The 26,215-nt window shown below is 38.8% G+C and overlaps 1 protein-coding gene across 2 annotated transcripts in view; it reads right to left on the bottom strand.

Moving 5' to 3' along the window:
- Positions 1 to 13,097: 13,097 nt before the first annotated feature.
- Positions 13,098 to 26,215, bottom strand: part of fam110b (family with sequence similarity 110 member B) — a 43,656-nt gene continuing 30,538 nt past the window's right edge. Inside the window, exons 3-4 of one of the 2 annotated variants that reach the window (XM_084411688.1) lie at positions 16,187 to 16,368; positions 13,761 to 16,104 (exon numbers count right to left, since the gene is read on the bottom strand). In XM_084411688.1, coding sequence (XP_084267814.1) covers positions 14,848 to 16,041 — 1,194 coding nt within the window. In that variant the 5' untranslated portion in view covers positions 16,042 to 16,104; positions 16,187 to 16,368 and the 3' untranslated portion in view covers positions 13,761 to 14,847. Of the gene's footprint in view, positions 16,369 to 26,215 lie in introns of both variants that reach the window. The other variant, XM_084411687.1, reaches the window with a different exon arrangement.

Below are 26,215 nucleotides of genomic sequence, written 5' to 3' on the forward strand. Positions count from 1 at the left end.
TGGTTTCTATCCCAACTTTAGTTGGCAACGACATTGTCGGTGGTTTCTGCATTTCATAAAAGCAAGTACAGGAAAAGACTGCTACTTAATATCACACATAGACAGTAGGCTTGCTCAAATAATTACTTTTACGGTATATGTGATGGATTTTTTAATTAATCAACTTTAATTAATCAACTAACATTTGTTTTTCTTGCAGGAACAACATCCATATGCTTTTAAATGTTTCCAAACTCTTTGGGGAAAACTTGTGACTTGTGTGTATAAATAACAAGTAGGGGAAATTAAACTAGACAGATGACTAGTTCTCAAACCTTGTGATAAGTAATCACAAAAACAAAGTTTGCTTGTGCCAGTGACCGAGGCGAGGGAAAGGTTATGGCTTTTGAACCAATTGAACCAATCATACTGAAGGTGACATGTTAGTCACTATAATCTTATTTGTTGTCTCGATTCTATAAAAACTGTTGTATCCGTGTTATCTGGTGGGATTCTCAATGGAATTTGTCTGAGATCCTCCGGCCTTGCTTCTTGGGAGCGATTCCCTGAGAACTGCTCGGGAAGATCTCTTGGCCATGATTAAAGCATTTAAAGGACATTTGCTTAAAGGAGAACTCTGGTCAATTTTAACATTGAGCTCATTTTTTTGTACATTTGGAGTGCTGTCAGTACAGAGATTTACATCCTGTTTTCGGTCGAAGTCCACAGTAATCGATTGTCGAGTTCACGCGCGTGATCATAGGTACTAAACCTATGCACGTGAACTCGACAATCGACTACTGTGGACTTCAACCGAAAACAGGATGTAAATACAGGTATGTGCGCTGGCTGAATAAACATCATTTTTATTAATATCTTTTACATCTACTGCAGTCAGATTCACCCGCGTTCACTCAGAAGGAATCACTCACATGACCTGTGCACTTGTAATGACACATCAAGGATGTTAAGAGGCTAAAAGCAGGTTTAAAACTTGCCCCATTGAAGTCAACAGGGTGCAAATTTTAAAACGAGGATAACAAGTGTAGGCAACACCGATTTTTGTCGTTGTTCTCTGTACTAACAGCACTCCAAATGTACAAAAAAATGAGCTCAATGTTAAAATTGACCGGAGTTCTCCTTTAAGTCTGTTTGTCGATTATTCCTGCGCAGGAAGTAAGCTATAGTTTAGGGAAACAAGTTATTTAGCGAAACACTATAGAGATCCTCACTTCCAAGTGATAGTGTGGATCGCATTAAGATCACCAGAGACCTTACTACCAAGTGATAGTGATTCGATCGGGGACGTCGATTTGTAGACGAGACCCAGATAGACTAAACGTCGACAGTAGACGTTCGGGGACGTCAATTTGTAGACGAGACCCAGATAGTTAGGTTTAGGGAAAAATCTACCACATATACATGAAGTTACATGTACTCCAGAATATGAACTTCTGTATGGAATGTATGGCTCTAGGGGGAAAGACATAATGTTTTAAAGAACAAAATCTCAGTAGTATGAAGCATCATACTTCCTAGCACCAATAGTTTTGTCCTGCAGTTGGTACTCCAACTTGTATAATAAGCCTGTCCTGTCAAATGGTCATGAGCATGTGTCTGTTGTTTGATGAGATAGCCAGACAAACTCTGCATTGCGTTCAACAGTCACTTTGAACGGATGACTGCCAAGGAATGTTGTGAAATGAAAGTGAGCCTGTTTTGAAGAAATTCTTGGCTTATGATATTTTCAGAATTGCAGCTTATTATGCACATGAAAAAGTTGTAATCATTAGCATTTCTTACACCACCAAATGCAAACTACAATAGAATAGAGTGAAAATAAGAAAAAAGAAAAAAGAGCTGGATGAATTGCACTGCAAGTCTGCAGAAACAACTGAACAGGAAAGACATTTTACTGAACATCACTGAACTCATTTAAACCCATAAGCTGAGCATTATTTACAATGTCTTAGGTCCTACTTTGCATTTACTATTTATGCATATGCACTTTTATCCAAAGTGACTTAACATTGCGTTTAAGCTATACATTTTTTCAATTAATTCCCAGGGAATCAAACCCATGACCTTGGCATTGCTAGTGCCATGCTCTACTGTTTGAGCTACAGGCTCTATAATGCAAGAACTTAACTAATCCACAACCATAAACAAAGACACTTAATATAATAACTATAAAATAATAACTATAAATGTAAATATATTAAACAAAAAAAAAAGTCCGCATTTAATTTCTGATCTAATCGACCTTATACTTGAAACTTGCATTGTATCGACTCTTATGATAAACTGCTTCTGCTGTTCCTCACTTGTATGTTGCTTTGGATGATAGCATCTGCTAGATGAAAAAAAACGTTAACGTACCACAGCGCTCATGTCTGTGACTGAGCACATATATGCACTTTGACTCTCACGGAGCCATAAAAGGAAAACATCATTAAAGCAAAACTATAACTAACCTTGAAGTTGGAATGGTAGATAAAAGGACGTTTGTCACCTGTAACCTAAAATACTCAGCTGAAATCAGCCAAAAGACCTGCTTCCAACATCAGCGTTCATAATTCATAACACACATAAGGAACATTTTTGGCAAATCACAATTTTGCTAAATCAATTTTCAACACCAAAACAGTTACATCAGTTATATTTTATTGTGCTCCAAATGTACAATCAATACAAACGTATCGCTTCAAAAACAACTCTCTTTACCAAAACGGACCATATCACGTGTATCTGTTAAAGGTCAGTTTGCTTTTTATTTCAGTGCACTCTGTGACATGTATACAGTAGAGAGACATTTGGAGAATTTCTGCACAAGCATTGATTTTTCCTGGCCATGTTGTATGTTGAATTCATGATCCAGTAAATACGTCAGTATACTGTTATCTGTTTGAACTATGAAATGAGGCAGATAGGTAAAGGTAAACCCTGACCTCTTCAAAAATACTCAACTACAGGGCTAAATCTCTAAAACTTAGAGATTCCAGTTTATTGTCCTATTCTGACAGTTAGAATACCACACTATTTTATTAGACACTCATGACAGTGTCTCAGATTTTACAATCCAACTTTGGCAAGAAGATCATGAATGCATTTATCAGGCACTGAATAGAGGAATATTAAAGCTAAATTATTTGATTTATTTGAATTTGAATTTGATTTGTATCCTGTGTCATCCTTCACAGTGGCGATTCAAATTTTTAAAACCGTTTAAAAATCTGCTCATAGTTGCTCTGTTTTGTAATATTTTTATTGCTGCCTATAGCAACGGTATTATCAGTCAACAGAGTTAAGTGCATCTGTCACTTTAGGTCAAGGCTAGACCCTAATAAATTGTGCATACAGTATCTACATATTCTGCAGGACATTTCAGCAGGACTGTCACTATAACAGTGGGAAGAATAGAAATGATCCACAACGATACCAGTATGTTTGCTGCAGGATCCAGTATAATTAATTCAATGTTTATGTTATGTCACACATAATTAATCACCAGATGGAACTCTATCTGATGCAAAAGAGGAAGGTGAAGGAGGCCAGAAGCAGTTGAGTTTGTTAGAGCTGTGTCACATTGGGTTGCATGCTGCTCCTGCTATATGAAGACCTGGGATTGAGTTTTGGGTCATGTCTCAGCCTTGTTCCCCTTTTCTCCCATTGTACTTGTCTGTTTACTTCACACATAGTATATTACAACAGAAGTTATCACACAGGTCAGGATTTCCTATTTATGACTGCATTTATAATGGATAAAAAAAAAAAAATTTAAACTACACATTCATTAAACTCATTATAAACGCAACATGCTGAATACATTAAAATTAAGCCTAACAATTAAATAAATTAAACATACATACAGGTATGGTTTTTACTGTACAATACTTTACATTTAATTTAGCATTTGTTAATTCTTCTAAAATAGTAATGAATATAATAATATGATGAAAGTAATAAATCTGAGGAAAACAAAACAAAAAATTAATTAAATAAACAACAATAACAAAATTAAATAAATCAAAATTAAAGGGATTGTTCACCAAGAATAAATAAATTGTATCATCATTTATTCACCCTCATGTCATTCCAAACCAGTATGACTTTTTTTTTTTTTTTCATACAGTGAAAGTCAATGGGGTTCAGGAAATAGGCTTGATTTGATCTCACATCACCCGCACACAATAACCAAAGCAGTGGTTCCCAAAACGTGGTCCTGAAGTAACAGTACACATTTTGGATGTCTCTCTAATCTGACACAACCATTTCAGGCCTTGAAGTCTCTAGCGAGCTGATGAGATGAATCAGGTTTGATTAGAGACACAAACAAAATGTGTAGAGTTGAGGGTACTCCAGGACCAGGGTTGGGAACCACTGAACTAGAGCATGAACCGGATCCCTGTCTGAACTTAACGTAAAAAAATTGACCATCCCAGCGCAATATACAATCAGTGGCCATAAGTCCTTTTATAGCACTACGTTTCAGTCTTGTTGATGATATATATAAAGTTATTGTTTGTGTTTGAGTGTTGCATGCATGTTCTCCTGCTTTTCTTATTCAGCACGACTACTTTCATATCATCATTACCGATGAGTCTTATCCTGAACTCACCTGGTTTCATGGTACAGAGGTTCTGAATTACTTCCTTTTCAGTCAATCCTCTGCCTTTCATGAAAGCTAAGTCCCTCAGGAGAACACAATATCTGCTCTAGCACTCGATGAGCCCTTGATGCTAAATGGGAGATACGTCAGTATGTGCTGTTGTAGGAGCAGATTTGCCTAATGTGGGAACGTTGTGACATTTTATCTGTAAGTCTTCCAAGCAGAACAATCTTCAAGATAAACAAGCAAAAGATAGTCTGTCAAGGCCAACTTTGAATTTTGGCTCGACAAAGTCTCGTATGAAAGTTAGTTTGAAATCTGAAGGTTATTTAGGCTCTGTGTACTTCTAATACTTTGGAAGATTGCAGAGAGATTTGAAGTTTAAAGATTATAAGTCTTGGGTATTGTAAATACTCTGGCCATTTAAAGTGATATACAAAGTTTGAAGAGATTTATACTTTGCTATAAGGGTGCAGAGGTGCTCTGAGTGGTTGCAGTTGTTTAGATTGGATTGGTCTTTGGTCTAGTTTGTTTGAAAGCTCAAGTTTGAAAGCTGTAGGTAATTAGTTAACCCTTTATGCGGTGTTGAAAACCCAGTAACACCTTTTGTGCGCCTGCATGGTCAAAATGCTTCAAAATGACCTGAACACAACCTGAGGGTTTTGAACCGCAAGTCCAAGTAATGTCGCACACTAAGCAGAACAGCCTGTAGGTCTGTTCTAACTTTGGTGGATGTAGAAAGCTCGAAGTCTATGTTCAGACTGCAGACAAATCAGATTTTTTTCTCAAATCAGATCTTTTTAGGCAGACTGTCCACATTATTAATCACAGGTGATCAAATAAGATTTGTGTGTCCAACATATCCGCATTGAACATAGTTGCTTACTTGCTTTGGTAACGATGTAGGCGTAAACATGTAGACCTTGTGTGATGAGGCTCTCAAAACGGATGCAGTAAAAAAAAAAGACTCTGTCGATTCGCAGTGCGGTGAAAAAACAAAAACAAATAATGCTATCATAATAATGCTGCGCAGCTTCTTGTTCTTGGGATTGCATTATAAATATACATTATCCTTATGAAAATACGAGAGATGACTTGAAGAACACAAACCATATGGTGTGTTAATTATCTTCATGTTTTATTAGTCAAAATGTCTCTATCTGCACTTTATTTAGCTACAGCGATAGTTTGATGGCTTAGTCCATATTAAAGGGATAGTTCACCCAAAAATGAAAATTCTGTCATTAATTACTCACTCGCATGTTGTTCCAAACCTGTAAAGCTTAATCTTCAGAACACAAATGAAGGTCTTTTTGATGAAATCTGAGAGCCTCCTGTACTCTGAAAAAAAAAAAAAAAAAAAAAAACTTTGACGCATCAAAAAGTTCATAAAGAGATCGTAAAACTAATCTATATGAATTGAGTGGTTTAGTCCAAATTTTCTGAAGAGACCGCTTTTATATCAGCGGACATAACAGCTGCTCAACCGAACCTGCTTGACACGTCAAGCGAACATGCTTAAGCTTCCGTTTACCACAACTGAAGAGTACATTTTTATATGTGAATAAAAGCTTAAATTAAATCAGTTCATCATATAAAGCAATCGTGTCTTTCAGAAAATTTGGACTAAACCGCTAAATTCATATGTGCTGAATGTGCACCTGTGGAGAAGGAGAAAAGATGAGAATGTCAACAAGGTACAAAAGACAAACTTGTTTACCATGTCCCTCAGCACGTCATTGACCAAGGCCTGGAAGACAGCTGGAGCGTTAGTCAGACCGAAAGGTAAGACCAAATATTCAAAATGTCTCGTAGGGGTTTTGAATGCTGTCTTCCGCTCATCCCCCTCGTGAATTCACACAAGGTGGTAAGCGTTGTGGAGGTCCAACTTGGTGAAGACCTGTGCTCTGTGCAATAATAATAACTTTAGTCCCCTATAGTCAATGCAGGTGCGCATGGAGCCGTGCTTCTTCTCAACGAAGAAGAACCCGCTCTAGCAGGTGGTGATGAGGTACGGAAAGGGAGTATAATCAACCCTTGGGAGGAGAAGTGCTTGGAGGTCAATGGCACAGTCATATGGCTGGTGAAGGTAAGGACATGGCTTGAGACTTGCTGAAGACCCGAAGAAGATCATGGTACTCCGCCAGGACTCCGGTGATCTACTACCTCCACCTGCAAAACAGAACACACAGAGCCAGGAGAAGAGGCAGCACCAAGACAAGACGCTAAACAAAACTGACTCCAGGCAAACACGGAGTTCCTAGACCAATCCACGTGAGGGTTGTGCTGCACTAGCAATGGATGCCCCAGGACAACAAGACTTACATGAGAGGTACTGTGGGTAATGGTGGAGATGAGCTGGCCAGCTAATGACCATACAGAGATGGGCGAGGTCCTTGGCAACTGAACTGTCCATGAAATTGCCTCAGTCCCAGAGTCCACTAAGCCAAGCCAGGTCTACCAAGGATTCCAGGTCATGGGGCAGCTCATAGTTCTCATCCTGGATGTCATCAGTCAGCTCCTCAAGAAACCTGGAATGCAGGGCCCCCTCATTCAGTTTGGGTCCCCGTCGTAAGGTTGTGGGCTGTTGGCATGAGGTTTGGGCTCGTGGTGGAGAGGAGATTGGGCAGGAGGAATGACTGGTCTGGTTCCCAGGGCATCTCACTGGAGCTCCTCAACACGGGCGTTGAGTTCGGCCACCCGAACTGACGGGAATTCAACCTCCTGTGAAGTGGTGGTAAACTGGGTGGCATGCTGGCCCAAGAGAGCTGTCCGAATGAGTGCTGTTCAATGAGAGCTGTCCGAACCTGGTCCGTCCAGACTGCTCTGTCAGGAATCAGGATGAGATTCAATTGCGGGGCACTACAAAACTCAGTTTATTTCTAGAATAATAGCACACAAGGCCAAAAGCAGTCAACAGAAAAATAATAATTAAATCCAGCAGAGGGCGTTGGACAGCTCATTTCCCAGGCAGCCATTGACCAGCCTTCAGACCACGGCACCCGGCGTCCGATGGAGAGATCACTGGTGAGCGAGGAATGAGAGGCTGGGGTGAGTGAAGTCAATTTCAAGGAGCAGGAAGCAAGACATGGCAGGGGAATGCAGTGTCGACGGCATGAGAAAGGAGAGAAACAAAACTAAAAGAAACAAAACAGGCACTGGAACCTCGAAACAGGACACAAACACGATTTAACTAGACAAGACAAGGTATTACAGCTGGCCGGAGCACTAGGTAACATACACAAACATTCTGGCACAAGACAGCGAACAAGAAAGGGATAAATAGGGGAATAAATGAGAAAGTCAATCGATGACAGGTGAGCAATTATGTTTAATGGAATAACAAGAGGGTGGGGATGATGCCACGATGACAGCAGAGCTGTCAAAACAAACCATGAGCACCAAGACAATGACTGAGAAAACAAAACTGGGCTGATCAGACAAAAAATAAAATCAGTTGATATTTTTCTTGGATAAAGAATTCTTGCAGTCATGCCACTTGATGAGGTCATGTGACAACAATGTTGCATACTACTGTTTGATACATTTATTATTTGCATAATTCACACATACTTTATGAACTGTATGCTGCACAGTTTTCAGTAAGATAATATTCCTTAGTGAACATAGCCAAAACATACAGAATGTGTCTTTCTTGCATGTTGAGGATCATCTCTGTGTGTATGCTGCCCCCTTTAGGCCCTGTGTGTAATGTTTTGAATGAACTATCAAACTGTGGAACTGTTTTGCATTTTGTTCTCATAAGGGAACACATTTAAAAACATTAAACGCAGGATAGAAACATTGGAGTTTAGTAATGTGAAATTAGATTTATAAAAGGCTTTTCTATTTATATTTTCACCCATGTAGGAAACAGAAAGCACCACTAGGGGACAGTCTGTGTTCATCATGATGCAGTTATTGCATGATGATTGCACGAATGGCATCCATCAGACATCCAAGCACCTAGAATGAACCAGTCAACAGCTTGTTTGTTTATGTGTTTGTTTGTTTGTTTGTTTGCTGGGGGGGGCATATAATTAAAATACGACTTTAGCAGCACACATACAGTGCATCATAACAATCTAAGGATCCAGATATGGTTTGTGTTCCTTCTTTGTGTGCCAAGAGTTTGATGCAGAACTGGGAACTGAAATAAAAGCTTTTAGGTCAATTATAGTCCTGCGTGACTGACCTTCTATCCTCTGTGCTGTGACCACAAACCTTCTTGTGCATTGTGTCCCTGAGAAAAGCATTGTGTCGCTTTTGTGAAATCTGTTCCACTGAAAGTCATTGAAAGAACAAATCAAATGAGTTTCTGATAGACAACTAATATCAGGCATAGAGATACACAGCAAGAAAAAGTATATTTATTACGCAAATGGCTTATCATTATTCAAAATACTACATACACTAACATTCAAGAGTTTGAGGTCAGTAATTCCATGGTTTTGAAAGTCTTTTGGAAGTCTTTTATGGCTGCTTTTGACCAAAAATACTGTAAAACCTATAATATTTTGGCATTTTTACAACATTTTAAAAACATTTCCTATTTGAATAGCCTGTATTTTAAAACGTAATTTATTCCTGTGATGGCAAAGCTGAATTTTCAGTATCATTACTCCAGTCTTCAGTGTCACATGATCTGTCAGAAATCATTATATGCTGATTTGCTGCTCAAAATACATTTCTTAATATCAATGTTGAAAACAGTTGTGCTGCTTAACATTAAACAAATTGAACAACTGAACAAATTATGTTAGTTACCACAGTCACCCAAGATAAGAAGGGTTACACGGCCCAAGTAAGCTTTACTTAATATCCATTTTCTACTGCATGCATGCACTACATGCATCACACTAATGATCACATCTGCATGCCATCTCAGTATTATGTCCATTAAAGGTATTCAGAAATGGATGGCTTATGCATTTCTCATCAGAATGAAAAAGCCCTTCAATCAGATGATTATGGTTGTTGGTAATACGTTGGCCCTCAGTTAAGGGGAGGATGTTAGGACAATCTGCTATAGATATGTTAGAAATCATGCTTCTGTGAATGGAATATGCAAAAAAACACTTTTAACAGACCGATTTAAAAGACATGAGAAACTACACTGTTTAAATATATAAGCACAATTTATGTTTTATAATTCAGATTCCCCCTCTTTTAAGCATCTTCAGTTATTTTAGGCTAGATGAATCTTAGAGCAGCTGATAATGGTTAGCTGTGGGCTGCCATTTGAATTTCAATTTCAGGAGCATTCATTGCACACAGAGCCCTCTTACTCTCCTGACTGAACACAAGTGAATGCAGGTTGTTGACAAAGCTTTTACCAAGCTACTGGAATTTTAACGATGGGTCGCCACATGCTTTCTAATGATATTTTGCTCTGACGGGTTGTTCGTATTGTTCAAATACTTGACAAGGTAAAACTTGATTAACAACTGTTGACAAAAGTATAGGAGAAACCTAAAGTACTACAAAAGTTAGCCCTAAACCACCATGATGTGACATTTAAATAAACATCATAAAACATTTTTGTTGAAACAGATAAGCTGAGATTTGATTTGAGAAATCTAAACGAAAATACAAGGGATTGCTGTAAGAAATAATAATTTTACACTTCACCCATTAAAGTAAGTTAAAGATATATATATATAAAAATTACAATGTCTTATCACATTCAATTTCAGCATTCTTATTCAATTTTAGGTTTTGGCCCAGTTTTTCCTTTATGTGATAGCCTAAAACAATGCATGAGACTGCATAAAGATCAGGCTTCTTAGCAAAAGTCCAGTAGCCTATTATGTTTTATATTATATATATATCATTATTATCAGTGTTGAAAACATTTGCACTACTTCATGAACAAATTAAACAAACTAACACATTTTTATGATTGTTACCACAATTGCCCCAGACAAGAGAGGTCACACATACACATTAAGGACAGTGTAACACACAAAAGCAAAAGTCCAGTAGGCTATTATCTGTTTTATAGTAAAATATGTTATTTACTTGCAATTTACTTGGTTATATTTAACCAAGCTAAATTGCAACTGAACTTAACAGATCAGCATGCATTTCCATTGTTTTTTTTCTACAATAATCGTGCAACTTCATAAAATATATATATATATATCACCACATCAAGTGGATTGTGAATGCAACTTAAAAAAAAAATATATATATATATATATTTTTTTTTTTTAAAGTTGCATTCACAATCCACTTGATTTAAAAATGAGTGCCCTTCACTTTTAATGAACATGACACTTCTAAATAAATACAAAAGTAAAAATTGACCAAGAGTGCCATGTAGAAAATCCTCTATTTCAATACTGCTATAAGGAGATATAGTGCTGATGAAATCTCTGGTTATTCATGCTGCAGCGCCACAGACGAAACAATAGCAAAACAAACAAAAGAGGGACAACGAGGCCACATTCAGCCTGTTATGACACCACATGATGACTGTGAGCCTCTGGCCTTAGAGAGAGGTGGCAATCGGTGGTAAATGTCACGCTAGTTCACAGCTGTAGCAAAGCGCTAGGCTTAAACCGCTGCATTAGAAAAGCATGAGTCAAAGGGATGAAGAAACTTGCTGCCTTTGTGTTGTGGAGGGAGGCGTGCAGTGGGAATGATTACAGCCAATGAACCCCACAACCATGTCGCAGCATCCCTCTAGCGAGAGAGACAGAGCTCAAACATGGCTTGCTTTCATAGCCTAATGTTCTGCTCCACTCCTGCCAGGGAAAGAGAGAGAGAGGCGCTATAGAAAGGGCATTCATCAATGCCTCTTTTGTCAGGCATGCAAGATGGAAATTAATGAAGGCGTTCATGAGAGGGTCTGATGTTATTAGTGTAACTTCAGGAAACAAAATGGAAAATTAAATTCACCTCCTTATTGTTGCCTGGGGTGCCATTTTGTTTCAATCCAGGTCCTCATAGGAAAAAGCAAGGCTTTTTTTTTTTACCGCCACAGCTCGACAATCTTGTGCTTTCCTCACATGAACAGATAAACCCTCCCATTAGTCATTAGATCAACTGAGAAATTATCTTCATGTCATGCAAAGACGGAGGGAGGATTCGCTAATCCTACATTTCTTGGGGTAAGGGGAGTAGGGGAGGGGGTGTGCATTGTGTAAATATTGTTTAACAGGCACTCAAATGCTATCACAAATCATTTATAATTACCCTAAAAACACATTCAATTTCAGAACAGCAAGAGTTGGCAGCCATTTTGTGGCTTAAATAACAGACAAGCCTTATTCTGGTTACTAAAATCAACAGCCACTTATAAAAGCTGTTCAAGACAACAGCATAACCTAAGAAATGTCACTTTAAGTGTATTTTAATGCAGTGCTATGTGGTTGCAAGGGTGTTGCTATGGGGTTTTTTTTTCTTTCTTTTTGGAAAATGATAACCTTTCAGTGATCAGTTCTTAATTTTTTATTTTTTGTTTTCATTGTCAAAATATTAATAATTTAAATAACCTTTTCCAGTAAAATGAATCTTTTGTGCATTGGAAAGGTTAATGGATGTTAAAGGTCCATAGATGCCAATAAAGAACCTTTCACTTTGAGTGTGTATTCAGGTCATTACAAGTGACTCAGGTATGTGTTCAAGAATAAAGAAGCAAAAACACCATTCCTTTATAAGGCACACAGTTTAAAGGGATACTCCACTTTTTTCGGAAATAAGCTCATTTTACATCTCCCCCAGAGTTAAACAGTTGAGTTTTACCGTTTTAGAATCCATTCAGCCGAACTCCGGTTCTGACGGTACCACTTTTAGCATAGCTTAGCACAGATCATTGATTCTGATGAGTCCAGTAGCATTTCTTTCAAAATGACCAAAGAGTTTCAATATTTTTCCTATTTAAAACTTGACTCTTCTGTAGTTAAACCGTGTACTAAGATCGACGGAAAATGAAAAGTTGCGATTTTCTAGGCTGATATGGCTAGGAACTACTCTCATTCCAGCGTAATAATCAAGGAACTGTGTGTCTGTACCATGGGTGCAGCAGGCGTAGTGATATGACGCTGCGCCTGAAAATAGTCCCCAGCTCGGTAACTTCTTCCAACGTGACCGGGACTAAGTTTGTCTAACCTATTAGACCTATTTTCAGGCGCTGCGTCATATCACTACGCCTGCTGCACTCATGGTACAGCCGCACAGTTCCTTGATTATTACGCCGGAATGAGAGTAGTTCCTAGTCATATAGGCTTAGAAAATCGCAACTTTTCATTTTCCGTCGATCTTAGTACACGGTTTAACTACAGAAGAGTCAAGTTTTAAATAGGAAAAATATTGAAACTCTTTGGTCATTTTGAAAGAAATGCTACTGGACTCATCAGAATCAATGATCTGTGCTAAGCTATGCTAAAAGTGGTACCGTCAGACCCGGAGTTCGGCTGAATGGATTCTAAAACGGTAAAACTCAACTGTTTAACTCTGGGGGAGATGTAAAATGAGCATATTTCCGAAAAAAGTGGAGTATCCCTTTAAGGTATCATTCATGTCTGCACTTTACATGTGCACCAAAGTTGAATAAGTATGAGAAACAGTTATACTGAGACTTGCCTTAGCAATTACCACAAAGACCAGTTCAGTGCATTCGATTACATCGAGTCTTTTCTTTAAACTGCAGAGAAAAGTGGGTGAAAACATTAGGTTTCACGTAAGTGTTCCAGCTTGTGACCCATGGATCCCTTGAGCTTGTTTATGAGTTAGGTGCTCCAGGGACCGAGGGGGCCTCTAATGCAGCGGTCTGGACTTTCTAAACATTTGTGATGAATTAGATCATTTCCTCTTGCCCTGAGAAAGCAAGCAGCACAAATGACTAAATTAAAGGCACCTACCCTCCTGCAGAAGGCCATGCTCTGCAAAGAGACAAGGGCTACAATGAGAGAGCAAAAATAGGGTTGTGAGAGTACCAGACTTGACAGCTGTTTTCTCAGGGTCAGCAATGGGAGGATCACATGATTGGCCTTTGTTATTTTTTCACTATCTAGCCAATATGTGAGCTGGTTCAAAAAGCATTCTATGACTGCTTAAAGGGATAGATAAAAAAAAAAAAAGATTTTGTCATCATTCATTCACCTTGATGTCGTTCTGAACCTGTATGAGTTTTCTTTCCCCAGTGGAACACACATTTAAATATTTTGAAGAATGTTTATGCTTCACTTCAAGAAAAATATCATATACATGCATCAAATATATACATGACAGAAAAATACATTCAAACTTTTGAGTTTGATGACAAAAGTTGGCAAAATCAGCCATTTATTGAAAAGAAAAAGAACTAAATGTGAACAAACATTTGATGAAATCTTTAAGTAACAGCTCAAACTTCAATATACCGAACATATATGTCATTGCAACAACAGTGTTGTACAGATTTGTTCATGGACAAAGTCTCACATAGCCTCGCAATGCAAGCCCAAAGGGGGAACAAACAGACCAGGAGCTACGGAGGAACATAGCAGACTCGTCATCACACAATGCTTTTCAGACAACTCTGAAAATGATATACATATTCTTACAGCATTTACACCTTTCGAAACAATAGTACCACAAAAATAAAACTGGAAATTTATGGACGACAGACAAAGTGAAAACAAACCACATGAAGCTGAATGGTGTCGTGATACTGCTGGAACAATATGACCAGTGCAAGGCTGACCAAGACAAGGCGGGCAGGGGAGATGTCGAGAATAGACTAAAACATGCTTCTGCTGCGCCTATTCACAGAGGTTTATATACATACAGCTCATATCCATCATAAGAACAAGTAAAAAAAAAAAAAAAAAAAGTGACAGAGAGAGAGGATCAAAAGAAGTCTAAACACACTGCAGCTCTGCATTCATACCAATATGGCTTCCTGGCTCAGTGCGCCCAAGTGAAATAAGAAGCACCTGAAAAGTGCTGGCATCAAGACGTTTGATAGACAGAGGCAGAAAGAAAAAAGGAAATATGAGTTGTTCTCAGCACAGAGATGGCATTGACGCAACCATCTTTAAAGAGGTTCCTACATGAGCTGCATTACCTTGAGGCCGCAAAGAGGCTGAGTGTCTAAGGAGTCATGCAGATTCAGAAGACAGCGAACACTGAATGCAAAAAAGCGACTAAAAAGAGCCGTCAACTCAAAAGGCTTTGCCATGTAATCTTTAGAGATTTCAAAGACAGTGCATGGATTGCAAAAATAAGCAGGTACCAAGTCCAGATTGGGTTGGGGAGGTCTGCTCCCTCTTTTAGACATGGGAGACTTTCTGAGACTCCCGCGCCTGCTTGATGCTGTAGAGCCACTTAATGACCCGGGCGTTCCGTTCAACGGCAGAAATTCCATAGGGAACACGCTCCCCAGCATCGTCTTCTTCATCGGTCAGGTCGTCGTTGCTATGCCGTGACTGCTCACAGTCCGAGCTGATCATGCTGGCACTACGGAAGTTGAGCGACACAATATCAGAGTTCGCTCGGGCAAAGCTTTCCACACCTACGCTCTCCAGCTCCTCGGGATCCAGCCCACAATAGTTGAAGAAGCGCTCCACGTCTGCGCCGGCCCGAGCATATCGGTCGCTCAGGTCTGATTTGGAGCGGTGCAGAGAGGGCCTGCGGGCCACAGAATTGCCCAACTCCAACTCTGTAGCAGTGCTGGCCAGTGTCTCTCTTTCAGGGGAGCGGTGTGCATTGTCACAAGCAGCCAAGGCCTTAGCGCTAGGCTTGGGCGGCAGTGGTGGTGCGGAAGAGCTGCTGCTACGGGCCGCTCTCAGTGGCTTTCCATTGCACATGCGGCGAATGTCTGAGGAGCTGTGGGAGGCATGCAGCGTCGAGCGCTCACCAACAGCCTCGCACGACCTTTCCTCCAGCAGCCTGCGACTCAGGTTCAAGTTGCCTCCCTGTGGACTGTGTCGACCTTGCGTGGAAGATGGTACCTTGAGCGAGTCGGTAAAAGAACGACATCCAGGTTCCGTCAGCTCGGATGAGCGATGCGGCGCCCAGCTGCGTGCCCCGACTTTGTAAGATGTCCCCTTGGCAGGCCCCTCGGATGAGGAGGAGCTGTTCAAGATGTTCTTCAGGATCTCCAGGTTGAGATTCTCCCGTTTGGTGGTGGTTGCGCAGGTGTCCGACTTGGCATTGTTGTTGGAGGCCTTCAAGCCAGATCCCACACCGCCATTCCTCTTGACAGGAACTGGGCAGACAGGGGGCTTGGCCAGTACCTGTGGCTTGATGGGTTCCTGCTTAGCGTTTATGACCTCCTGGCTCTTTACGTACTTGGCCTTGTCGGCCTCGAGACGCTCCACGGCACTCAACCGCTTCGGGTTTTGCTCAGTCTGGCGTCGGAAGTAGTCGGGCCCCTTGTTGAGGATGCGGAGTGGGACAGCAGAGGCAAAGGCCCCACCCTGGACGGCGGGCTTGCTATCTGCCTGCAGCGTCTCGGTGGGCATCTCTGCTGGTCTCTCGGCGGCCGCCGTGGTGGATTCCGCAGTGGACTCTCGTCAAGGGGCAGCCTGGAGGCACACACATCAAGCCAGATGACCGGACTATTAATCCCGTCTCCACTGGCTGTCAGCAGTGAGGCCTCATACTCACAGCTCATTAATTAGCCCCCGCTTCCTCCACGCAGCCAGGCCCCGCACAACGGAAAAAGAGAGCACTCAGCTCCAGTCAGTGTCAGCACAACCTGTCAGGCTCAGCCAGCTGGGAGGGAGCACCAGAGGATTGTGGGGAAAAGCCTTGTCGCTGCTCATTTGTTCCTGGCCAAGGCTGAGGACCTGAAACACACAAGGACCAACCATGTTAAAGGAGCAGGTGACATCACATTCCTAGCAACAACAGGAAGAGCTGCGACTCTGGCATGCTGTTGGCTGATGATGTAAGCACGAGAAAACAACTAATAGAAACACATGTACACCTAAATATCAGTGGAATTAACACATTTGGGTGGTGGTGGGTGTGTATGAGAAAGTTTTTAAATAGAAATATTTATATGCACTAGTGTACTGTGGTTCCTTATGTATAACTGCAATGTTTATCCTTATATGATACATTTATATATGTTACCATTGTTCGTCTGTGTAATAAACCAATAAAGCAAGAGAATTTGATAAGCCATCTTTCTTATATATTGCTTATAATTATTTCAAAACAAAATTATATGAATATATTCTCATAAGTCAAAAGAGGCAAATTATTCTCATAAAACTGCAAAGAAACAATGATTCAGCAATTTAAGTGTGAGTGTGCATGTTTTCTTTTTGCAGACAGAGAAATATAGACGCATGATCAGGATTCGTGTTCCTGCCAAAACCCTGAGGCTGTTTGCAGGGGGACAAGAAAAAAAATACATTGAAGAGAGGAAGAAACACAAAATGGTGGAAAACTTTCCTGGTCTCATAAATAAAAGTAATTACAGAGGTTCTTCTACAACAGTGTTGGTGGTGGCCACAATAGTTCTGGAAACTGCTATGACAAAGCAGTTTATGGCACAACAGTCTGTGACAATCTTCTGGTTCAATCTAAGGGCTGCAGAGATTATAAAAAAATAAATAAACATCAGCATAGCCATTACTGAGACAGCAAGTGAGTTTCTTTTTTGAGCTCAGGCATGTTTTATTTTAAGCCTTCACATGCCTAGGGTCTTTAACTCAATAGGTTTATGCTGTCTTGCTTATATAGCTTCACACTTATTTAAATAGCATATCTGTACCACTTTGCAGTCAATGTATGTTGACCATTACAAGGTCTAGGTAACTTCAAACCTGCATGTGTAAAACATTGTCTGACAATGGCACCCATATCAGAGTTATTACACACAGCTCTTCATTTCTGTGAATCCCGACCTCAGGCATACAAATCCACTGATTACAAGCTCACAAGGGATTTTATTGTTGTATAGCAATCAGCTTTGCAGAAATATCATATAATTTAATTACAAAAACTCCCATTAGCAAGTGAACCTCACTGGACCCAAAAGCTCTTTTTTTTCCGCCCAAGCACTTAAAATGTCCCCAGGGTCAATTTTGGGTTAGATAGAGACTTTGCAAAGTCTTAGAAAAGTCAGAGGTAGTATTGGAGAAAACAGCATAAGATGGCCTTTTAAAGGACAATTTAAACTCCTTCATCTGTGGCATGCTGTCAACACACTTAAGGTTATGTACTTATAATGGAAGTCTATGAGGCAAAAAGATCTACATATATTGTGCTTTTTATAAGCGTTTATAAGTCGCAATTTATTCTCAGTGGCAATTGACAACGTCACAGATGTTCTTAATAAAGCTTATCAAAATATTTCTGGTCAAAAACACACACATACAAAACAACTACTAGTAATTGGAAGTGAATTATGTACCAGCCAGAGAGTCAAAACATAAAAGCACTGGTCTGGAGTAACCTTGAGTAATACTATTTAAACTAACCTGTTTTGCCATTTGCGGGACATTGGCGGGGCAAAAACAAACATATACAGCAAACAACTTTGCAGTCACTTTATTGATGATTTCGCTAGACATAATATGAGCAGACTGTGATGAAAACTGTGTTCTTTAATAACGCCATCAACAATGACTGTTTATATGTTTCAGGAAGGGGTCAATGATTATAAACCTAAACCGCATATGGGGAATGGGCCTTTCTCTTCAAACATAATTACAGAACACAGAGGATACTAAAACACGGGTCATGTAGAGAGTAATAATTGTAACGATCTCCCCAAACGCCCCCGCAAAGAAAAAAAAACCCAGTCGCCTTTAATCCTCTGTGTTGAGTGCTGTAGCCCCCTCCCCCAAAACAGAGTAAGCCCAGCTGTGGGATTCCAGCCAAGAGCCATCTCACATCATTTCATCTCCCTCCAAAGCCCTTCTGAATTATCAGAGCCAAAGACAATCCCCACGGCTTTCTCAACGCACCCGCTCACCCTTATCGCCCATGTAAGAATAACCCTTTACCTCACCGCACCATCCCTGTGAGTTGGCCTGCTGAAATGAAACAGCGATTTGTAAAACGGATATTAGAACAACTTCCTACACGATCAGTAATACATGCAGGCCTCCCTGCATACGTGATCCTCATCCTACGCCCTTATCAGAAACATACCTGTCATGTGTGAACTACAGTAAATATTCCTTTCTGGTCTTAAAAGACTACAATGAACTCTGTGGCTTTATTGGTAAACACTTTGCCTTAAGATTCAATTTGTAAACATCAGTTAATGCATTAGGCATTATTAATTAACAAATAAGCAATATGTTACAGCATTTATATAGTGATATATATAATTTATATAGTGTGAGAGTATATATATATATATATATATATATATATATATATATATATATTATATATTATATTTATATTTATATTCTCTCTCTCTACATATACATATATACACATACACACACATTATTACATTGACTTCATTTAATATACATTACATATAAATATAAATACACACTAGGGCTTGGTATCGAAACAGATGTCCCAGTTTGATTCTTAATTTGATTCTCGATTTTCGATTAAACTATTATTACGTATAATATATATACACTATACTATATATTAATATATACTAATATTACTGTATATATACACTTTCGATTATTATTTTTGTTGTTTTTGACACATGTATCCTTGTGAAATTTCATCTTATTTATTACAATACAATTCTCGATTCCAATTTTGATACCACAGCTAAAACTATTAAATAATGTAAATTTTGAACATTATAAAAGGCAAGTAAATGGCCATTAATAAAAAAAAAGAACAAATAATCAAACTACAATCAATAGCACAAATAAATAAATACAATAGAACAAACATACAAATGAAATTTACAGTGCTTTTCAGGTTTTCCAGGTAGGTCTAACAGTAGTTTATTATGCTGCTGTCACTTTAAGACTAATGCATGGATACAATACTGTTAGTATGCTGTGAGTTAAAATTGTGAGACGTAGGTCAGTGGAACTAAAGAAAGTGCAAGGTCTAGTGATAAATTCTGATAGTGTAAAATATTGATCTTGTACTCAGAGGTGTAAACGATTTTTGTCCGATCAAAAAAAACTCTAGAATGAGAAAGTCCCTCTCCCAAATATCAGCGTTTCTGGCTAGCAAACTGCTAATCATGGTTCACAGCTGTGGCAAACTAAAAGATAAATTAAAATAAAAAAATAAAAAAATAATAATAATCCATATACCGATACAACCTAATAACCTATACAAACTTGCTGTTTAGGAAACAAGTCAGCACAGGGCAAGGATATGTCAGCACTCAGCAAAAGGACAGAAAACTGCTTGTTATTTCATGAGGTCTTTATGGTTTCTTACGTAGGCCTACAGCTAGCAGATCACAAAGCACAACTGTATCAACGAGTGCGTTTCCCATGTTAGGAATGTTCTCTCAGCTGAACCAGTGTTATACTCTATGACCACGTAAGCCACATTCCAGTGCGCCTCGGGTCATAAAAATCACAGAAAAGCGCAGAAAATACGCCACATCAGCTGAGCCGTTTGGCAATGTAGCAACACCACCATTAAAACCATCTTGTTGTCTGAGAGGCCAAACTTTTTCTTTTAATCCCAAACACATGATGATCACGCGAACAATTTTTACTCAGGCAGTTTAAAACCAAAACTGAAAAGAAAATTGCTGCTTTAAGGTCACATGACTACTTCAAACAACAATATAAAACATCCTGCTCGTAGATGTGCGTTACGTTACTACTAGATTCACGAGTCTGTTGCGTTTATCAACTCTGAGATGATATTAAGCACCAATGTCCCGCTGGGAGTATTGGGTTACAAAATCATGTATAAAACAAAGAGAAGATTGGATTTCAGCAAAAATCCTTTTATCACATTTGCCTAAAGGCTCGTCCTCTAGTTACATTTCTCAGGGTGAGAAGAACTACAGTATGATCCTGCTTCACAGCAAAACTGCTTTATTAACCTGCTTTGGTTTTGGCGTCAAAACATTTTCTTACTAAATATTTCATATAGGCTATATATGAAAAGCATACGTACAAAATTATTTGTTACCATTATTTAGAACCAATAAATATTTTTTTATAAATAGCCTAATAAAATCCTATTTTTACATAAAAAACACAAATTGATAAAGATTTTTTTTTTATATATCAAAAAAACAACAACAACCCTTATCAGTGTCATAACAGCACATGCTGAGGAGGTCGATTTGAGATTATCTTAAAAGCATTTTGAGCTTTAATGGAAACAAGACTTTTGGACCGATTGTAAATATTCATATGTTCGCAATAGTTTCATAAGATTACACCGCAGCTGTACTGTTGATTCTGGTTTCCATATGTTATCCGCTCACACCAGCAGCAGTAGCAGCAGCACAGGCTGTGACATTAGAGCTGGTTGTGTGCTGTGAGCAGTGGGCTGGACTAGAGACTCATGGAGCCAGCAGATGAGCCCCGGCCCTCAGGGGAGAGCAGCTCATTGGCTCTCCCCGCCTGTCACTCATCCAGACATGGGCCCACCGTCACAGCAGGTGTGTGTGTGTCTGAATGTGCCAGAGCTCTTGTTACATAATTATATCATATATAGAAGGCACCAAACCAGTCGCAGTGTCACACAGTGTCTAATCGACTGTGTAGAAGCTTGTCTACAATGGACGCATTATAGCAAATTATCTAAATCCATTTGTCCTGTTATTGGAAGTAGGACATTATTTTCAAAATCGGCCATCAACCGGTTGTTTAAAAAACAGCCAATGATCAGGGCCGATTATATCCTGTCAATCAAAGGGGGGCGGAAAAAGGTTGTCAGACTAGGACTCGCGTTTTCAAATTTTATAAATAAATTATTTTACAAATAAATTTTGTTTTGACGCTCTTAAACGGGACGTGACAGATTGCTGTTGAGCCTCAGTTCAAGTGGCAGTGCGGAGTGCATGTCTTTTCATCCACTTTTTCTTCCACATGTCTTCACAGACAGTGAATGCGCTGTCCAAAAGCAATTCACATGCGCAAAATAAAATTATATATTCATAAAATACATTTCACAAATGCAAAACACAATTCGTAGATGTACAACTGTGCACAAAAACCTTCGAATGTTTAAAATTTACGAGTTTATCCTTGGATATGTGTGTGTATTTTTGTTTACTTTCCTGGCAGCGCACTCCTCCTTCACAGATCAGTCGCACTCTTTAGCCAATTAGATTTAAGCTTATCAATCGACCAATCATAATCACGTGAGGGCGTGCCTACCTGCATGTTACGTCTTCAGCTTTCGACCACAGTTCATGGCTAAGCAGAGGAATGTGCAGTTGATCGGTTCATTTCTGTGTGTTTACTGAAGTTAGAGATCAGTTGAAGCAATAGTTTAACTGCTGTTTAGTCCACGTGTGAACAACATAAACATTTATTTTTAGTACTGATGGATTTTCATGTCCTGCCCACCACACATTCAACTGATGATGATGATGATGATGATAATGTAATGACGTGCATACACAGGATACATCTATGTTTTAAGCTGCATATATTATGTAGTTTTATTGTTTCAGATTTCCGAGACAGATGATGTATGAAGTTGCAGACAACCAGTTCTGTGATCTTACCATTCCTACTGTAATTCTTTCAAAACAGTCATGTTGCAAGCCATCCATTTTGACAGTTGTTTCAACAAGAGGCTGAAAGTGATGCATTGTTACTGTATTCATTTGTCTCCTGCTGACTTTATGTACACGCTCTAGGAATAAAGCCCTGCTATGCATGCATTATTAAATGTTCTGGTTTTATGTCAGAATTAAAAGATTCAAAGACATAGTTACATTTGATGTATAAGTTTTATTAATTTGAAAGTTTCTGAATCCTTTGGGAATAATATATATATATATATATATATATAAATGACTTGGTCAAGAATGATTAATGTTCCTGTTACATATGAAGATCATGAACTGACAATCTTAAGTATGAAGCACAACATTGTGCGGAGAGCATGTCTTTTCTTCCACACGTCTTCACAGACAGAAGACATATTTGTCTTAGACACTTTAATTTTATTTGTGATACTGGCACTGGAAGGCCCACAGCAATTTCAAGGATATTTTGTGATCTCAATGCCGCTGCAGTAAATCCAAGGTGCTCTGTGATAGAGGAAAGGCTCTGAAAATAAAGCCTAAGGTAAATAGCAAACCTATTAAAAGGCATCATTCTGACATCCAGACCAAACACAGGACGTTCTGTGCTTTGTCGAGGGCTACCTGGCAGGCACAGGTAGCAACAGCGCATCTATTTTGAGAAGGTCTACAAAACACTAAATTACAAGTGCACATAACCAGAATATGACCTTCTATGGCTCATGAAAGACTGCAGGTGAGCCTTTCAAAGCACAAGCACATTTGTCTGTATTCTTAAGAGAGCAACTTCGACTTTAAGCACATTTAAATATGCTCCCTTCGCTTTGGGACACACTCTAGGAATGGCCTTTAAACTACTTTCAAAGGCCATGCTAACAGAGAAGCGTTTGACACTCCGTGAGTGTTAATTTTGGACCTTGGTTACATAAGTTCACAAGAATAAAAGCAACACCGCCGCATTGCGCCGTAAAAGCTAGAATCTGTCCACACTGGATGCGAAAAAGCGACCGTTGCAAATCTATTTGTTCTACGTATCTGAAGTAGTTCAAGCGCTTGGAGTAACATGCCCTGGGAGAATATAAATGTTCTAGCACAGCTTTGTTGTGTGTGTTTCTTGCAGCAATAACTACCTAACCAGCTCTTTGAGTTGATGAGAACAAAGTTAATCTAGTTGATGTAAACGGATGCAAGGGACATTAACCCAGACTGAGGTTCATTAAGAGCAAAGTCATGACTCAGATTATCCTGTACTAAAGCTCATGGGACAAATCTCACCACTCATGACTTTACTCATGCCTCATCAACCCAAAGCTTACGGGCTTTGATCACCCGTATAATAGTGAATGAATGATGAGCGTATGTATGCAGTTATACTGTACACTAACTATCAGGAACCCACAGCAGACTCATCCATTAAAAAGTAAATGGTGTCCTCAGCGAAGACCCTAAGCTCTCGTGCACTTAATGCTTTATCTGTTCCGGACCCAGAAAAAATAATCCCGTTAGTGCTACTCAAGGAGCAGTGAGAGGACAGCAGTGACGGAGAACTGAGGATGGCCACAGTTGGCTTCGTGATCCTGATGCTGTAGATTGGATCACTTTACGGTGTCAGCGTATGTGTTAACATGGTTCATCATGATATTGCATTATATTCTAAAGATAATTCTAAGGGCGGTTAATTAAATTATCGAAAAATGTAAAATAACGCAAAAAAAAAACAAAAAAACAATGTGAGTACCATCTGTAATAACAGGAAACTCGACACACCAAGCCTCACTTACAGAGAACAAGCAAAAATAAGTGAGAATTTGTTCACACGGGACATGTTCTTGCATTCAAAAATAAAAAAGATTGATAGTAAGTAACAGATTAGAAAAGAAAAGAAGGATCTCTTAACATATTTTTCTATGAAAGTTGATGAGTCTCATGAATTCATGCAAAAAACTTGATTCACACATGCGTAGACAATTTCACATGAATTAAAATTTACGCGCACAAAAAAACAATTCACGTACGTAAAAAATAAAATAAAAAAAATAAATACACATATACATATATACATATACATACATACATATATATATATATTCACAAAAAGCAATTCACATGCGCAAAATAAAATTATATATTCATAAAATACATTTCACAAATGCAAAACACAATTCATAGATATACAACTGTGCACAAAAACCTTTGAATGTTTAATAGAACAAGCATTTTTTTTACGGAAAGCATTAAAATGTCATTATTTAGTTTTTCTTCGTTTCTGATGTCGCAATATTAAAATGCACAAGTTTATCCTTGAATGTGAATTGTGCAAATCGCCATTCACATGTGAATCACCTTGGATTTGTGGTTTTAGACTTTCCTGGCAGCGCACTCCTCCTTCACAGATCAGTCGCACTCTTTAGCCAATTAGATTTAAGCTTATCAATCGACCAATCATAATCACGTGAGGGCGTGCCTACCTGCATGTTACGTCTTCAGCTTTCGACCACAGTTCATGGCTAAGCAGAGGTATGTGCAGTTGATCGGTTCATTTCTGTGTGTTTACTGAAGTTCGAGATCAGTTGAAGCAATAGTTTAACTGCTGTTTAGTCCACGTGTGAACAACATAAACATTTATTTTTAGTATTGATGGATTTTCATGTCCTGTCCACCACACATACAACTGATGATGATGATAATGTAATGACGTGCATACACAGGATCCATCTATGTTTTGTTTTAAGCTGCATATATTATGTAGTTTTATTGTTTCAGATTTCCGAGACAGATGATGTATGAAGTTGCAGACAACCAGTTCTGTGATCTTACCTTTCCTACTGTAATTCTTTCAAAACAGTCATGTTGCAAGCCATCCATTCTGACAGTTGTTTCAACAAGAGGCTGAAAGTGATGCATTGTTACTGTATTCATTTGTCTCCTGCTGACTTTATGTACACGCTCTAGGAATAAACCCCTGCTATGCATGCATTATTAAATGTTCTTATTTTATGTCAGAATTAAAAGATTCAAAGACATAGTTACATTTGATGTATAAGTTTTATTAATTTGAAAGTTTCTGAATCCTTTGGGAATAATATATATATATATATATATATATATATAGCTTGGTCATGAATGATTAATGTTCCTGTTACATATGAAGATCATGAACTGACAATCTTAAAGGGATGGTTCGGAGTAAAATCAACCTAGGGTCCTTTGCACCATGACCTCGAGCCAAACACCCCCCCAGAAGTCTTTTTTCCCTTGGTTGAACATTATTAAAGTTAGAGCTTATTTAGAGAAATCAGCCGGAGTTCACAGTGCATTAACTAATGTTAACAAGATATTAATAAAGTATTAGTAAATGTTGAAATTAACATTAACAAAAATGAATAAATGCTGTACACGTGCAGTTCATTATTAGTTCATGTTATGTAATGAAACCTTATTGTAAAGTGTTACCAATATATTAAGACATTAATACATAAAGTATAAAAGAGAATAAAGAAACAACATGCATTAAGATGCTTGTGACTGCTATCCAGATGTCACGCCAAAGGCGAGTAATCCTGAAAAATGCAGAGAAACAACAAGTGTAATAATTTAACAACATACACAGATTGCACAAATGGCAAATTAACAATGGGTGCTCATAAAAATAGGTCTATTCACTATTTAAAGACCAATCTCGATGAGGCCAGTGCTAAGAGTGCTAGGGTGGGTACTGGCCATCCAGATGATTGTTTTGCAATCGTTTGCGTGATTGTAACTGAGAGAGAGAGAGAGAGCTGTCTGAGGGGCTCTGTCTGTATTCTGTACCTGCAGCTGCAGCTAAAATACAACCAAAGAAGCATCATTTCTTCTTCATTTTTGACACAATATGGGACATCTGATTACCACAGCACTTGCTTACATCAGTTAATAGTTCATAAACTATTGCTTCAACTGATCTCTAACTTCAGTAAACACACAGAAATGAACCGATCAACTGCACATACCTCTGCTTAGCCATGAACTGTGGT

This window comes from Rutilus rutilus (genome assembly GCF_951802725.1).
Source record: "Rutilus rutilus genome assembly, chromosome: 6".
NCBI classification, from domain to species: domain Eukaryota; kingdom Metazoa; phylum Chordata; class Actinopteri; order Cypriniformes; family Leuciscidae; genus Rutilus; species Rutilus rutilus.